This window comes from Canis lupus, chromosome 5 (genome assembly GCF_011100685.1).
Source record: "Canis lupus familiaris isolate Mischka breed German Shepherd chromosome 5, alternate assembly UU_Cfam_GSD_1.0, whole genome shotgun sequence".
In the NCBI taxonomy this organism is placed as follows: domain Eukaryota; kingdom Metazoa; phylum Chordata; class Mammalia; order Carnivora; family Canidae; genus Canis; species Canis lupus.
The window spans coordinates 82,101,715-82,118,529 of NC_049226.1; the positions used below are offsets into that span (position 1 = coordinate 82,101,715).

A 16,815-nucleotide genomic window follows, 5' to 3' on the forward strand; every position below is an offset into this window, starting at 1 on the left:
AGACACAGAGAGAGAGGCAGAGCCTTTTTATATTTTGCCCAATTTTCCCAGTCATTATCAGGAAGAGTATAACTCTTAGCAAACCAAACCAGACATTTGAAATGGCATTTATGTATTAATCTGATGACATTAAAAATTAATTATAAACATTTGTTCCTTTCCTTTCACCTAAGACTATTATAGGAATTAGCTGTATGTGCAATACTTCTGAACTTTTAATTTTTTTTTAAGATTTATTTATTCATGAGAAACACAGAGAGAGGGAGAAGTAGGCTCCTTGCAGGGAGCCTGATGTGGGACTCGATCCCAGTCCTGGGATCACGCCCTGAGCCAAAGGCAGATGCTCAACCACTGAACCACCCAGGCATCCCAAGGGTGAGAGAATCTTTTTTTTTTTTTTTTTTTTTAAGATTTTATCTATTTAGAGACAGAGAGAGAGAGAGGCAGAGGGAGAAGCAGGCATCATACAGAGAGCCCAATGTGGGACTCGATCCAGGGTCTCCAGGATCACGCCTTGGGCTGCAGGCGGCGCTAAACCACTGCACCAACGGGGCTGCCCTAGGGTGAGAGAATCTTAAGCAGACTTTTCACTTAGTGTGGAGCCTGACACAGGGCTCAATTTCATGACCCTAAGATCATGGTTAGAGCTAAAACCTAAAGTCAAATGCTTAACTGACTGAGCCACCCAGGTGCCCCAGTACTTCTGAACTTTTTTTTTTAAGATTTTATTTATTTATTTATGAAAGACACAGAGAGACAGGCAGAGACATAGGCAGAGAGAGAGGCAGGCTCCCCACCGGGAGCCCTATGTGGGACTCGATCCCAGACCCCGAGATCATGATCCAAGCTGAAGGCAAATGCTCAGCCACTGAACCACCCAGGCACCCCTGAACTTTTGATAAACCATTAGCAAATTCATCATTCATTACGTCATTTATATGACTTAAATGAAGGCCTCCCATGGAACGACAGCCCAGTACAGGAGAGACCAGAATAAACATTCTTTCTCTCTCTCGTACTCCTGAGAGAGCCAAAGCCGGCCAGAGGCAGCAGGGTCAGATTTAGTACTTAACCCCTAGGCATGAGAAGGGACCAGTGATGGACAGGAGGCAGTGGTGACCAGAGGTCAAGGCTCTTCTCCTGGTGCCCAGAGGGGGAGGCCCACTTATTAGGGAGCCCTGGTGGGAGAACAGGTGACAGACACAGATACAGAAGGAGGGGCATTTCCAATTTTAATCTGTGCTATAGGCCCCTCTCTGCCTAGTAGGATCTGGTGCAGGCCCAGGAAGCCCAGATGCCACCCAAATGCAGTTCTGAGATCAGTTCTGAGGTCAGTTTCGACTGCATCAGGGCTTTTTCTGCAGAATGAATTACACTGTCCAGGCTTCTGACCATCCTGGAAACCATGTTGCCTTGAAGGAGGAGGATTTCTGCCCCGCGTGAAATCCTGTCAGACCAGGTGCCCTTTTACCAGTGAGAACTCTTGTCCCATTATTTTATGCCATTGAGGACCTTGCAGCTCCTCCCTTCCAGATGGCTGTCTTGTGCAAACCAGACCTTTGCCTGGGCTACTGTCCAATGCCTTCTCCATCCCCTGCCCAATCCAGACCCTATCCTTTCAAAGCTCAGCTGCTGTGGTGCCTCCATTAACCTCTGACCAAACTGGCCAACCCTCACCAGCACTACTCAGGACATCCCTCAGGTAGGATGACCGTATGACAGAAAACAAGATGTGATGTAAATTGACCAGGGAGTGGGTAACCCCCTTTCCAAGAGGGCTACTGTTAATTAATGTTTAGCATCTAGAATCTTTTTGTGTGCATCTGTTAACACGTTACAGAAGCCAATTTCAATACTAGATCCTAAAACAAAATGGTTTCCCATCATATTATTCTTAAATTTCATTTTTTACTAGAAATAGAATCCTTTTTCTGTCAGTCAAAACATAGAGATCGAATTCAGTGTTTTTCATGGAAGGTTTGCAGGGTGAGGCACGTTCCTACAACTAAAACCCCCCGTGGACCTGCGACTGTCTGGCTAGGGTGAGGCTGGGGAGACTGCTGCCCACCCCGCCGCCCCGCCGGCCGCGGGCCCCAGGAACCGGGAAGCGGCAGCGGCAGGGCCCGGCGTGGCCCCGTGGGGGCGCCCTCCTGGGGGCCCGAGGGCTGTGTCGCCCCCGGCGGTCACGCTGCGCCGCGGCGTCGCGGATCCCTGCCCGTGTGGAAGCCGACAGTCTCCAGCCTCCTCCTCACGGGGCCGCGCCGCTGGGTCACCTTGATCGCCGGCCGGGCCCCATCGTCGCCCTGCGCCCCCAGCCGCCCCCCAAGACCGGCCCGTCCGCCTGTGTGGCCCCGCGCAGCATGCGGCCCCTGCGCCCGCAGGCCACCCCCGCGCTCCGCCAGCGACCTCCGCTGCGTCTCCTGCTCCTGCTGTCCCTGCTGCGGTGGCCCGTGCCCCGCGCCCAGGCCACGCCCGCCCCGCCCAGCTCCCCCAGTCTGCGGGAGCGCGCGCGGGCCCTGATGCGGGACTTCCCTCTCGTGGACGGGTGCGTAGGTGCGCGGTGGGGCGGTGGCGCGAGCCCGGCCCTAAGCGGGAGGAAGGGGCCCTCGGGGCGCAGGGCGCAGGGCGGGCGGGCGAGTGAGAAGGCTCCCTCCCGCCACCTCGGGATGCGCCCTCCGCTCTGTCCCCCGGGCCCCCGAGCCCCATTACCCCCTCCTGGTGTACCCCGTCCCCCCTCCGAAAGCTGCACCTCAGGACTTCTTTTGCATTGCCTGTGTGATAGGGGGAGGTGGACGAGGACAGGACAGGACCAGGTATGTCGGCGTGCCCAGCGTGACCTGGAGGTGCTGTCTCCCCCTCTAACCTTGTCTTAATGCCCCCAGCCACAACCATTTGCCCCAGCTCCTGAGACAGCTTTTCCAGAACAGGCTGCAAGATGTTAACCTGCGCAATTTCAGTCGTGGTCAGACCAGCTTGGACAAGCTTAAGGATGGCCTCGTGGGTGCCCAGGTACCACAGAGATACACAGGGTGCCACAGCATGGCTGCTGGGAATGTGGGGGCACTGGAAGCCAAGACAGGCCAGCCGCATGCATGCCCAGGTTCTGTGGGGACACCAGAGAGTGACCAGAAAATCTCTGGTGAGCGTGGGGGCTGCCAGAGCCAAAGGGACATAGTGGATTGGCCTTGGGGCATTCACATAGCACATGGATAAACAGCAGACAATGACGTTTCACAGTCCACAGTCTGGTTGCTGGCAGTAAGCTTCATGGTCATGCAGTATTTCATTCTGGGCCACTGACCTGAATAAGAACCTTGGGGGCTGAGGAGGAGTGGCAGGCCAAGGACATTGGAGACCACCCTAATCTCATGCCAGATCCCGGGGCCTGCCTCTAGTTCTGGTCAGCCTATGCCCCATGTCAGACCCAGGACCAGGATGCCCTGCGCCTCACCCTGGAGCAAATTGACCTCATTCATCGCATGTGTACCTCCTACTCTGAACTGGATCTTGTGACCTCAGCAGCAGGTGGGCTGGCAAATGGGGGGATAGATGGTGAGCTCCTAACTCTGGTGGTAGTGGTCCTGGGCCCTGACCACTTGATTATCCATCCTCTTCTAGGTCTGAACAGCACTCGAAAACTGGCCTGCCTCATTGGCGTGGAGGGTGGTCACTCACTGGATAGCAGCCTCTCCGTGCTGCGTGGTTTCTATCTGCTGGGAGTACGCTACCTGACACTCACCTTCACCTGCAGCACACCCTGGTGAGCATAGTGCCTAGCCAGGATGAAATGGTAGATGGAAGAGGTGAGGGCAGAGGAGTCCACAGAGGAGGAGGCTGGACTCCCAGCAGGTCTGGTACACTCCCGGAAAGCAGCTGGCCCAGATCCCTATTCTGTTCTGGAGGTGGGATGGATGGACAAACAGAGGGGCTACAGAGCCCATGATATGGCCTTCGAGAAATTGACCTCTTCTGGCTGTCCTGCAGGGCAGAAAGTTCCACCAAGTTTAAACACCACTTCTACACCAACATCAGTGGGTTGACGAGCTTTGGCGAGGTGAGGACTCCTGTTCCATACCCCACCCCACCCATTCCCTACAAATAATGTGCAAATATGGGCATACCTGACATCTCCCCCACCTCACAAACAACAACAATCCACCTCACAACCACACACACAAAACAAAACTCTGTCTCTGCAGAAGGTGGTAGGGGAAATGAACCGACTAGGCATGATGGTGGACTTGTCCTGTGCGTCAGACACCTTGGTACGACAAGTGCTGAAGATGTCAAAGGCTCCCGTGATCTTCTCCCACTCAGCTGCCAGGGCCGTGTGCAACAGTTTGCTGAATGTTCCCGATGACATCCTGCAACTTCTTGTGAGTAGCTACCCAGCCCTCAAACCCAGAGCTAAGCATGTTTCATACAAATATTCTTGACCTTGAACAAAGCTACTAGACCGGGCCTCATCCTTGGACTCAAGGCTGGTTAACCCTCCCCCATCTCTGAAAATCACAGCCAAACCGGCTCCACTCAGGGACCCACAAACCCAGAGATCAAGTCTCTTCCAGCCCCTGAAGTTAGGACTGAGCAATGTCCTCCCAGGGCCCCCAGGCCATCAGGCCAGAAGAGCCAAACTGAGTGTCCATTTGTTTATCTCTGTAGAAGAAGAATGGTGGCATTGTGATGGTGACGCTGTCCATGGGGGTGCTTCAGTGTAACCTGTTTGCTAATACGTCCACCGTGGCAGGTGAGCCTCACTTTGACCTCTTATGCAGTTCTAGCTTGAGCCTATGGCCACGGGGCCCTCAGGACAGTTCCAGCAGTTGAGCACACCTGTTGGGCAATGGGCAGACCTCTGACAACTCAGGGGAGCACTGCCTCTGGGGTGGCTCCTGGGTAGAAAAAATTCTGAAGTCCATTGCTAAGCCTATAGTCGCTTCAAAACTCACAACTGGCCAGGCGCTCCATGAAGTCAGCTGCCATGGTGTGGAGTGCTGTGGGCAGAGTTGGCCAGGGCTGAGCTTCCCCAGACCGGGCTAACTCCAGCCTAGTGCTACCCACCACTAATCCCTACCCCCTAGATCACTTTGACCATATCAGAGCAGTCATTGGAGCAGAGTTCATCGGAATTGGTGGGAATTATGATGGGTCTGGACGGTGAGTGTTTCCCTGGGGTTTGTCTTGGGCAGGGGTACAGCAGGGAGTCCTTTAGTCTCTGTTCCCATGCCATGGTCCTCCTGTCCTTCAGACCTTGACCATAGGGTCTGGTTTTCCAGCTCACCTGATATCTCTCCACTCCCAGGGCCTGTTTCCTGGGCTGTTCCTGTCCCTCCAGTGGCCTGGTACCCACTCCCACTCCAGATCATCACATTCATTAAGTACTCTCCTCCCTCAAGCAGAGCTCATTTACCCAGCACATGCCCAACTCCCAGTCCAACCCATCTGTTTTGGGCCAATCATCTGCTCAGGGCATAAATGCCTCTGAAGCAACTCAGTCTTCAAGGAACTTCCAAAGTGACATTCAGTAGCCTGGAGAACATAGCCTTCAATTTTGCATATGTGATTGGGGCTGGTGGGACTGTGGGCCCTGGACCAGGATCAGGGCTGCGGTTCCACAGCTGGCTGACTCTCTGCCACAAGGTTCCCTCAGGGGCTGGAGGACGTGTCCACGTACCCAGTGCTGATAGAGGAGTTGCTGAGTCGTGGCTGGAGTGAGGAAGAGCTCCAAGGTGTTCTTCGTGGAAACCTGCTGCGGGTCTTCAGACAGGTGGAACAAGTATGTTGGCCTGGGTAAAAGGATGGTGCAGTGGTTTGAGTAGGTGAGGAGAGGTTGCTATGGGAGCCACTAACTGCTGACTCCCATCCCCAGGTGAGAGAGGAGAACAGTGGGCAGAACCCTGTGGAGGCAGAGTTTCCAGACAGGCAGGTGGTCACTTGCCACTCCCACCTCCTGTCTCAGCCTCAGAGTGAACATCTGGCCACACATCTGGAGGTGATCCAGGGGCCAATCAACCAGGTCCTCCAGAGGCCCTTGAAAGCCTCCCCATACTTTGTTCTAGGCCTCATGGCTGCTGCCACATTCTCAATCCTCATTCTGTGTCTCTGGTGACCTGGCCAGTCCTCCCCCTACCCTGAGGTCATTGTGGCAAAGTCTCACAAAGTCCCCCTCCTTGTTCTCCAGACACAAGTATATATATGCTGAGAATAAATATTTTGGATATGGACCCAGGTGTGAAAGTTCTTCCTTCTCTCTGGGGAGCAGGGGAGTAGGGCCTGGTGGGCTGTTGGTTGGGGATGAGTCTTGTAGGTCTAGCCCCAGCTGCTCCAGGTGAGTGGCCTCTAGCTTTGTCTCTTTCTCAGAAAGCACAGAGGGATCTCACCATGTTCTTATGCTAAAAGTCTGAGCCCACAGAAGAGCACAAAGGAATCTACTTCTGTGTGGTGTCTATCCCATTATGGAATGTGACAATGGGTGGATTTTGAGTCTCTGAAAGGTTTAACTGTGTGTGTGTGTGTGTGTGTGTGTGTGTGTGTGTGTGTGTTAAGATTTCTTTATTTGAGAGAGAGAGAGCAAGGGTGGGGGCGGTAGCTGGGGGAAGAGAGGCAGAAAGAATCCAAGCAGACTCCATGTTGAGTGCAGAGCCAGGCAGGAGTCCCAACTCACAGCTCCATCTCATGACCCTGAGATCACAACCTGAGCAGAAACCAAGGATTGGGCACTTAACACCAGGTGCCCCATGTGTGTGTGTTTTTAAGAAGTTGAAGCTGATATTATTTATAAAATAAATAGTAACTTGTTTGGAAATATCAAGAGAGAAAATCTGTAAAGATTTTAGATTTTTTCACATAAAGTCTTAATATTAAACTGATTTTTTTTAGTGGAGGGGGAAAAAAATCAAGTCTTAAAAAGAAAAGGAAACTAGCTTCATTTGCTTGGCTTACTGCAGGCCCTCCATCTTTGGCAACTTTCCTTTCCTGATCTATAAGAGTGGGCCAGAACCTGATCTAAGTTCATTCCATGGGAACTTGAAATTGGGAGAAAGAGAAATTATACTCTCTGTGTATGTATATGTTATATACAGAGCCTATGTTACAAATCATGTCCATATATGTGTAAGTCTATTTCCGAATTCTGTTCTATGTGTTTATTTATATATCACAGTATCAATACCACAATGTCTTAATCTCAGTAGTTTTCAAACAAGTCTTGCTATCTGGTAGAGTGAGTTCTGTCACTTTAAGGGTATTATTTCAGTCAGTGTTTGATCAGATAAGTAGATCCACTATGAATGATATAAAATAAGAGATTTATCATTGGGATTGGACTTCATGCATATGTAGGAGCCAGTGGAAAAAGCAATGCAATCTATGTCTGTTACCTGTGCATCTGGTGTTAAGTCTTAGTCTATACAGATAAGCTAGCCAGAAGTTAGGAGGGACCACGGGATATGATGTAAAGGAGAACAAGGACAAATTGGGACAATTAGATATTCATTTGGAAAAATAAAAATAATAAATAATTTGATCCCTTAGCTCAGACCATACAGAATGCAACACACAATATAAAATTAATTTGAATATGTTATTGATCCAATGTAAAAGTTGAAAGAATAAAACTCCTAGAAGATAATGTAGGCAAATACTTTGGTGACCTCAGTATAGGGACACTGGATATAAAAAACCTTAATGGGGATCCCTGGGTGGCGCAGCGGTTTGGCGCCTGCCTTTGGCCCAGGGCGTGATCCTGGAGACCCGGGATCGAATCCCACTTCGGGCTCCCGGTGCATGGAGCCTGCTTCTCCCTCTGCCTATGTCTCTGCCTCTCTCTCTCTCTCTCTGTGTGACTATCATAAAAAAAAAAAAAAAAAAAAAAAAAAAAAAAAAAAAAAAAAAAAAACCTTAATGACAAAGGAAAATATCGATAAATTGGGTTACATTAAAATTAGTAACTTAAGCTTGTCATAAAATACCAGTAAAAAGGGGCACCTGGGGGTGGCTTAGCTGGTTGAGTGTTTGCCTTCAGCTCAGGTCATGATCCCAGGGTCCTGGGATGGAGCCCCACATCAGGGTCCCTGCTCAGTGGGAAGCCCGCTTCTTCTTCTACCTCTGCCTGCTGATCCCTCTGCTTGTGCTCTTCCTCTCACTGTGTCAAATAAATGAGTAAAATATTTTTTAAAAATACTATTTTAAAAAAACATTTAAAAGAGTGAAAAAGCAAGCCACAGAGCAGGAGAAATTTTCAACACATGTAATTGACAGAAGACTTGCATCCAGAGACAGACAAGCCAATATAAAAATGGGCACAAGGGATCCCTGGGTGGCGCAGTGGTTTAGCACCTGCCTTTGGCCCGGGGCGTGATCCTGGAGACCCGGGATCAAATCCCACGTCGGGCTCCCGGTGCATGGAGCCTGCTTCTCCCTCTGCCTGTGTCTCTGCCTCTCTCTCTCTCTGTGACTATCATAAATAAATTTTAAAAAAAATTTTAAAAAATGGGCACGATATTTGAAGAGTAACTTTATAAGAAAGGATATTCAAAAGGTCAATAAGAATACGAATAAGTAGACAACCTTATTAGCAACTAAGGAAATGCAAAATAAAACTCATAGTGAAGACAGCTAAAAAATTCAACAAGTGAACAATACCAAGTGTTAGCAAGGATGTGGAGCAACAAGCATATTTACACCCTGCTGGTGGCAGTATATATGGATAAAAACTGCTTTGGAAGACAGTTTGACATTTTTTACTAAAGTTGAAGATGCGTATATCCAAGGACAGTTACATAAAACTTGCAAGAATCACTCAAAGTATGTTGAATGAAAGCCAGGACAAAATAATCTCTTATTATTCCGTGTGTATAAAGTACAAACACAGGCAAAAGTGATCAATACTGTTACAGTCAGTTTGTGGGTAGGTAATGCCTGGAAGTGGACATGAAAAAGGGCTTCTGGGTTCTAGTAAAGTGCTGTATCTTGATCTGGGTGCTGGTTACATGAGAGTGTTTATTTTGTGAACATTCAGCATGCTATGTATGCCTATGGTATGTGAATTTTTCTGTATGGATATTTTTTGTCAATAAAAAGTTTTTTGGGATGCCTGGCTGGCTCAGTCGGAAAAGCATGCAACTTTTGATCTCCAGGTCGTGAGTTCAAGCCCCACATTCAGCATAGAGTCTACTTAAAAAGCAAAACAAAAACCAGAAAAGGCTAAATTTAATGTTCAGAGATTTATGCTCAGGTTGAGCTCCTTTTCTTTTTTTTTTTTTTTAATTTTATTCATTTATTTGAGAGAGAGAAAGCAGAGAGGGAGAGAGGGAGAAACGGACTCCCCACTGAACAAATAGCTCAAAGTGGGGCTCAATCCCAGGATCATGACCCAAGCTGAAGCCAGACGTTAAACTGACTGAGCCACCCAGAGCTGCCCCTCAGGTTGAGCTTTTAAATAGTAAACAAAAGGGGATCCCTGGGTGGCGCAGCGGTTTGGCGCCTGCCTTTGGCCCAGGGCGCGATCCTGGAGACCTGGGATCGAATCCCACATCGGGCTCCCGGTGCATGGAGCCTGCTTCTCCCTCTGCCTGTGTCTCTGCGCCCCTCTCTCTCTCTGTGACTATCATAAATAAATAAAAATTAAAAAAAAATAAATAGTAAACAAAATATTATCATCAAACTCATATATTTAGAAAATGCCTGAGTTACACAACATTATGTGTCAATTATATCTCAATTTTAAAAAACAAACACTAGGGATGCCTGAGTGGCTCAGTTGATTAAGCATCTGACTTACATTTTCGGCTCAGGTCATGATTTCAGGGTCATGGGATCAAGCTCCACATAGGACTTGGTCCTCAGCAGCAAGTCTGCTGGGATTCTCTTTCTCCCCCTCCCTCTGCCCCTCTGCACTGCTCTTGCTCTCTCTCTTCTCATTTTCTCTCGTTCTCTCTCTCTCAAATAAATAAATCTTTTAAAAAGCATAATAAAAAAACTAAAGACTACCAAAAAAAAACATGTCTGTGATTGATGGGGTGGCAATTGGAGGAGGCATGAAGGACATTCTAGAGTTCTGGCAACTTCCGTCCTCATACTCCCATTCCCCAGTTCTATTCTCCCAGGAATCCCTTTCAACACTTTAATTGTTGGTATTTACTGGTATTTTCCTCCATATTTCTAAATGATATATATAATTACTAGCTCTTTAGATATAAACTTTAGATATTATGTACTGACCCAGTAATTTGAAAAATGAAGATTGTTTAGCTCTCACTTTCTCTTTCTCCTCCTACTGTCCTCTAAATATTAGAATTATTCAGTTAATTACATCGTGTGTTTTTTGTTTGCTTTTTTTTTTTAGAAATGCAGTTTCTTTTTTTCTTTTTAAAGATTTTATTTATTTATTCGTGAGAGATACACAGAGAGAGAGAGAGAGAGAGAGGCAGAGACACAGGCAGAGGGAGAAGCAGGCTCCATGAAGGGAGTCCGACGAGGCACTCGATCCCAGGACTCCAGGATCACGCTCTGTGCCAAAGGCAGGCGCTAAACCGCTGAGCCACCCAGGGATCCCCAAAGATTTTATTTATTTATTCATAGAGACACAGAGGGATAGAGAGGCAGAGACAAAGGCAGAGGGAAAAGCAGGCTCCATGCAAGGAGCCCGACATGGGACTCGATCCCGGGGCTCCGGGATCACGCCCTGGACTGAAGGTGGCGCTAAACCGCTGAGCCACCCAGGCTGCCCTTGTTTGCTTTTTAAAACAGCATTATTGAGATATAATTGACATACCACACAATTTGCCCATTTAAAGTGTATTGTTCAATGGTTTTGTATGTCATGTTATTTTTTTAATTGTAGAAGGTATATAACAAATTTGAGACTTTACTATTTTTGGTTTAGAGATTTTATTTTGGGGCATTTGGGTGGTTCAGCCAGTTAAGCCTCTGGACTCTTGACTGTGGCTCAGGTCATGGTCTCAGGGTCATGAGATTGAGCCTCCGTCCCCCCACCTCAGCTGGGCTCCATGTTCAGTGTGAAGTCTGCTCAGGATTCTCTCCTTCTCAGGGTACCTGAGTAGCTCAGTTGATTAAGGGTCCAACTCTTTTTTTTTTATATTTTATTTATTTATTCATGAGAGACAAAGAGAGAGAGAGACAGAGACACAGGCAGAGGGAGAAGCAGGCTCCGTGCAGGGAGCCTGATACAGGACTCGATCCCGGGACCCCAGGATCACGCCCTGGGCTGAAGGCTGGTGCTCAACCGCTAATCCACCCAGGCATCCCAAGTGTCCAACTCTTGATTTTGGCTCAGGTCCTGATCTTGAGGTGGTTGGGATCCAGCCCTATGTCAAGCTCTGCTCAGCATGGAGTCTCAAGATTCTTTCTCTCCCTCTCCTTCTGCCCTTTCCCCCTGCTCTCTTTCTCTCAAATAAATACATAAATAAAATCTTTTAAAAAATATTTTGTTTATTTATTCATAGAAGACAGGGAGGTAGAGACATAGGCAGAGAGAGAAGCAGGCTACATGCAGGGAGCCTGATATGGGACTCGATCCCGGGATCTGAGGATCACACCCTGGGCTGAAGGCAGACACTCAACCACTGAGCCACCCAGGCATTCCTACAAATAAAATCTTTAAAAAATAAAGATTCTCTCTTTATCTTTCTGCTCCTCCCCACAACTCATGCGTGCATGCACACACAATCTCTCTCTAATATAATAAATAAATAAATAAATAAATAAATAAATAAATTTAAAATAATAAAACATTTTATTTTTACGTAATCTCTATACTCAACATGGGGCTTGAATGCATAACCCTAAGATCAATAGTCATATGCTCCACTGACTGAGCCAGCTAAGTGCTCCTCATTTTAACAATTTTTTAAAAATTATATTTATTTATTCATGAGAGACACAGAGAGAGAGAGAGAGAGAGAGAGAGAGAGGCAGAGACACAAGCAGAGGGAGAAGCAGGCTCCATGCAGGGAGCCTGATGTGGGACTCGATCCTGGGACTCCAGGATCACACCCTGGGCCAAAGGCGGCACTAAACTGCTGAGCCACCGGGGCTGCCCTAACCATTTTTATTTATTTATTTATTTTTTGATTTTTATTTATTTATGATAGTCACACACAGAGAGAGAGAGAGAGGCAGAGACATAGGCAGAGGGAGAAGCAGGCTCCATGCACCGGGAGCCCGACGTGGGATTCGATCCCGGGTCTCCAGGATCGCGCCCTGGGCCAAAGGCAGGTGCCAAACCGCTGCGCCACCCAGGGATCCCTGCCCTAACCATTTTTAAATGTAGAAATTAGTTGCATTAATTACACTCACAAATGTACAAATATCACTGGTATTTCCAAAACTTTTTCATTATCCCAAACAAAAACTCTAATCAAGAAGCAGTAACTTCCCATTTTCTCTTCATCTCAGCCCCTGGTAACCTCTATTCTTTTCCCAGTCTCTATGAGCTTATCTATTCCAGCTAACTTCTGTAAGTGGAATCATACAACACTTGTCCTTTTGCATCCAGCTTATATCATCGAACCAAATGTCTTTAAGGCTCATCTATGTTGTAGCATATATCAGATTTCATTCCTTTTTATGGCTGAATAATATTCCCGTGTATGGATAGGTCACAGTTTTGTTATTCACACACCTGTCGGTGAAACCCAAGGTTGCTTCCACCTTTTAGTTGTGCAGTGAACATTGACATATTGGTAATTGTTCAAGTCCTTGCTTTCAATTCCTTTGTGTATATTCCTAGAATAGAATTGCTGGATCATATGCTATTTCTGTGTTTAGCTTTTTGCCAAACTGCCAACCTGTTTTCAATGGCAGCTGTACCATTTTACATCCCCACCAGCAACATACACAGGTTCCAGTTTCTCCACAGCTTTGCCAGCACATATTTTCCATTCTTTGGTGATAGCTAACCTAAAGGGTGGGAAATGGTATCTCAACCACCAACCTCACGTTGTGGTCTTGATGTGCATTTATCTAATGACTAATGATGAGCATCTTCTGTGCTTATTGGCTATATCTTTGTCCATAAACTCCAAGTCAGTGTCCTTTCTCACCTCTATGAAACCACTTTTGGACCAGCTGGGAAGGTCCTAAGGTCAACCTATTCTCCCCAGAAGTCCTCTTTTAAAATATATATTCATGAGAGACATAGAGAGAGACAGGCAGAGAGGCAGAGGGAGAAGCAGGCTCCCCATGGGGAGCCTGATGCGGGACTCGATCCCAGGAACCCGGGACCATGACCTGAGCCAAAGGCAGACACTCAACCACTGAGACACCCAGGTGCCTCCCAGAAAGCCTCTTTATGTCAGTAATGTACATTTCTATACACTCTTGGAGTGTGCGTAGCCTTATCAGTCCTGACATCTGAAGTATATTTTAGGGAGGGTGAGTCTGTCCCACTTCTACAGGGTGACCTTTGTGCTTTGTTAGTACAACTGATTTTTCATCTAGGGCTAGCAAGTGTTCTTCTGAAGATTCTAGCTAATGTCCCATATACTAAAGAGTCTTTCACTGGAGTTAGTGGGAATATGAACTATTGTGCTCCAGGAACTGTTGAACCTACTTTTTCCAGTGGGTCTTTCTCTGGCCTTGATAGTGCTCTGTTACTGTGTGATCAATCCTCTGGTGGAGTTAAGGGGACCTGCTAGACATTTCAGACCTCTCTCTTCATGCAGCTTCTTTCTCTGGTATTCTATCCTGCAAATCTGGTGCTTTGACTTTCCCAAAAGTTGATTTTTTTTTGCTCCTCAACTCAGCAAGACCACTGGTTCCTTTTGGGCTCCCCACCTTTCCTCTCACTCCCATGCTACAGCTATCCTAGGGCTCACATCATTTTATTTTCCTTCAGTCTGGGATCCCAATCCTGCACTACCTATTGTCTGATGTCTTAAAATCACTGTTTTATACATTTTGTCAGAAGTTCTATTTATTTTACACAGAGAGGTAACTTTGGCTCCTATTATGCCTCATGGTTGGAAGCAGAAGTTCTGTTGAGGTACTCCTCACAACCAATAATCTTTGTAAATGTTCCACTTATACTTGACAAAATATATGAAATTTTCCAATTGTTGGATGTCTGACTATATACATGTCCATTAGTTCAAGTTCATCAATTGTATTGTTAAAATCTTTTATACTGTTGCTGTTTTTTTTTTTCTTGATCTCTTAGTCAACCATGTTGACATCTTCCACTGTGATGGTGTATTTATCAATTTCTCCTTGTAGTTCTAGCAATATTTTCATTGAGGTGAAATTCACATACCGTAAAACTAACCATTTTAAAGTTTATAAGTCAGTAGCATTTAGAATAGTCCCAGTGTTATGCAACCATCCCCTATCTTCTTCTAAAACATTTTAATCCCCCTAAAACGAAAACCTGTACCATTAAACAGTTACTTTCCACTCTCTTGTTTCTCCCAAGCACCAATCTGCTTTCCATCTCTATGGATTTACCTATTCTGGATATTTCTTACAAATGGAATCATACAAAATTTGACCTTTGGGTCTGGCTTCTTACATTTAGGACTTCTATTTCCATCCTCTGTCTCTTTTTTGTCTTCCATTTCATTGTCTTTTTCTTTCTTCTTTTGGGTGGATTGCTTAATTTGATCTTTCCAATTTACTAATTTATTCTCAGCTATGACTTTCTGCTAGTAGATCACCTATTGTGTTCTTTTTTTTTTTTTTTTTTTTTACCTATTGTGTTCTTTGTTTAAAATATTCTTGTGGTCACTTTAATATATGGTCTCATATTTCTTTGATACTTCTCCCAGAGATGGATTCAATGCTTCCCTACTCTCTCTTGAATCTGGGCTTGAAAAATACCGCAGAAATGATGCTGTGCCTGTTTCCAGACCTAGGCGTAGAGAAACTGCCAGCTTTTACTCCCTGCTTCTTGGGACGGTCACTCATGGACTGCAGCCCTTGTGCCATAAGGAAGCCAAGGAGCCCATGGAGAAGTACACATGCAGAGGACCCAATCTCCTGATCCACAGCCCCACTGAGCTCTTAGCTTATAGCCAGTAACAACTTGCTAGCCATGTGAATGAGTCTTCTTGGGAAGGGATCCTCTGGCCCCAGCTGATGCCATATGGAGTAGAGATGAACTTTACTCAACCAGCAGATCTATGAGCAAATGTTTTTGTTGATTATTGCTTGAAGCCATTGTTGTTTGGGGGTAATTTGTTAGGTAGCAATAGGCCACTGGAACAATTATATTTCTCATACCTTATATATCTGCCTGTGCTTTTTTATATTTTCTTGTTTCATATTGATAATATTCTCTCTTATCTTTTATAATGTTTATTTGGCTAATTTGGAATTTTTGTTCCGTTGTGTTCTAAGAATTTTCCTGATAGATGTTTTCTTTTGAAATGTCTGTGTTCCTCGAATGTCTTTTTCTTTTTGCCTGGGAGTATCTTGATGGTACAGGCTACTTGGACAGTCAATGGTGTGGGGGAAGTTGTATCCTAGTCATAGGGTCCCTCAGAGTCTAAGGTTGTCAGTTGGGCTGCAGTGGCCTATCTCCTCACACAGTACTTCACCGCACCCCTGGGGAGAGGCTGTGTGTAGGGGTGTGGTGAGAGGTATAGGAAACTCTGCAGGGCATTAGGGAAGACAGGAAAGAGGGGGCACTTGTTCATTCTTTATTCAAAAGATGTGTTAGGGGATGAATTGAGAATACCAAGGTGGCAAGACCAAAAGAGTCCTGTTCTAATGAAATCCAGTCTAGTGGGCATGAAAAACACTAATCAAAGATCCCCACCAACACATTTCTCCCTGCAAAGGGTACTGTGAAGGGAAAGTGCCTAAGAGGAACCCAATCCAGGTTTCTGGAGGTGAGGTGGGGGATGTGAGTCTGAGAAGTTTTTGGGGAAGAGGTGGTCCTCCAGGGTGAGACCTACCCTAATACCAAGGAATTTGGTTAGTGAGAGTAGGGGCAGAGGGTAGAAAGTCATCTGTCAGAGTGAACAGCAGGTAACGTGCAGTAAGGCTCTGGGTTTGGGGAAAGAGGCCAAAAGACTGAGGTTGGGGAGATTAGAGGGGCCAGATGGAGGAGGGCCTTGCAGTCCAAGAGAAGAGAAAAGAGCATGGTAGGTGGCTCTACCATGAGCAGTGGGAGAGAACAGGGAGTCCATTTGGAAGGCTGCTATCATGTACAGCTGAAGGTGGCGTGAAGGACAGGAGGTCAAGTTGGCAGGCCCTGGCTGGATGACTGAAAGGTGAGGGCCAGGATGGTGGTCAGCTTGGAGGTCCTCTTGCAGGACCCAGTGACTCTGATTCCTCATTCCACCCCAGAGCTGAGACTGGGAGGAGGCAGCAGTCAGGCAGAGATACCACTGATTCTTCACTGATGTTCTCAAGCTCTCTGAGCCATAAAACAGAAGGGAGGGGGGCAGCCCTGGTGGCTCAGCGGTTTAAGAGACGCCTTCACCCAGGGCCTGATCCTGGAGACCTAGGATAGAGTCCTACATCAGGCTCCCTGCATAGAGCCTGCTTCTCCCTCTGCCTGTGTCTCTGCCTCTCTCTCTCTCTCTCTCTCTCTCTCTCTCTGTGTCTTTCATGAATAAATGAATAAAATCTTAAAAAAGGGCGGGGGGGGGGGGGGCAGCCCTGGTGGCTTAGTGGTTTAGAGACTGTCTTTGGCCCAGGGCATGATCCTGGAGACCTGGGATCGAGTCCCAAATCAGGCTCCCTGCGTGGAGCCTGCTTCTCCCTCTGCCTGTGTCTCTGCCTCTCTCTCTCTCTGTCTCTAATAAATAAATAAAACTTAAAAGAGAGAGAGAGAGAGAAGGGAGGGAGCAG

At 46.9% G+C, this 16,815-nt stretch overlaps 1 protein-coding gene across 2 annotated transcripts; it reads left to right on the forward strand.

Moving 5' to 3' along the window:
• Positions 1-2,345: 2,345 nt before the first annotated feature.
• LOC489748 (dipeptidase 3) lies at positions 2,346-6,224 on the forward strand. Of its 2 annotated transcripts, XM_038538540.1 has the most exons (10): positions 2,346-2,545; positions 2,883-3,009; positions 3,396-3,525; positions 3,619-3,760; positions 3,985-4,054; positions 4,200-4,376; positions 4,663-4,747; positions 5,082-5,157; positions 5,641-5,776; positions 5,870-6,224. In XM_038538540.1, exons 1-10 carry the CDS (start codon positions 2,361-2,363, stop codon positions 6,107-6,109), a joined length of 1,368 nt encoding a protein of 455 aa, XP_038394468.1. In that variant the 5' UTR covers positions 2,346-2,360; the 3' UTR covers positions 6,110-6,224. The 2 variants fall into 2 exon arrangements, with proteins under 2 accessions (XP_038394468.1, XP_038394469.1); XM_038538541.1 differs by lacking the exon at positions 2,346-2,545 and having other exon boundaries at positions 2,704-3,009; positions 3,376-3,525.
• Positions 6,225-16,815: the final 10,591 nt, after the last annotated feature.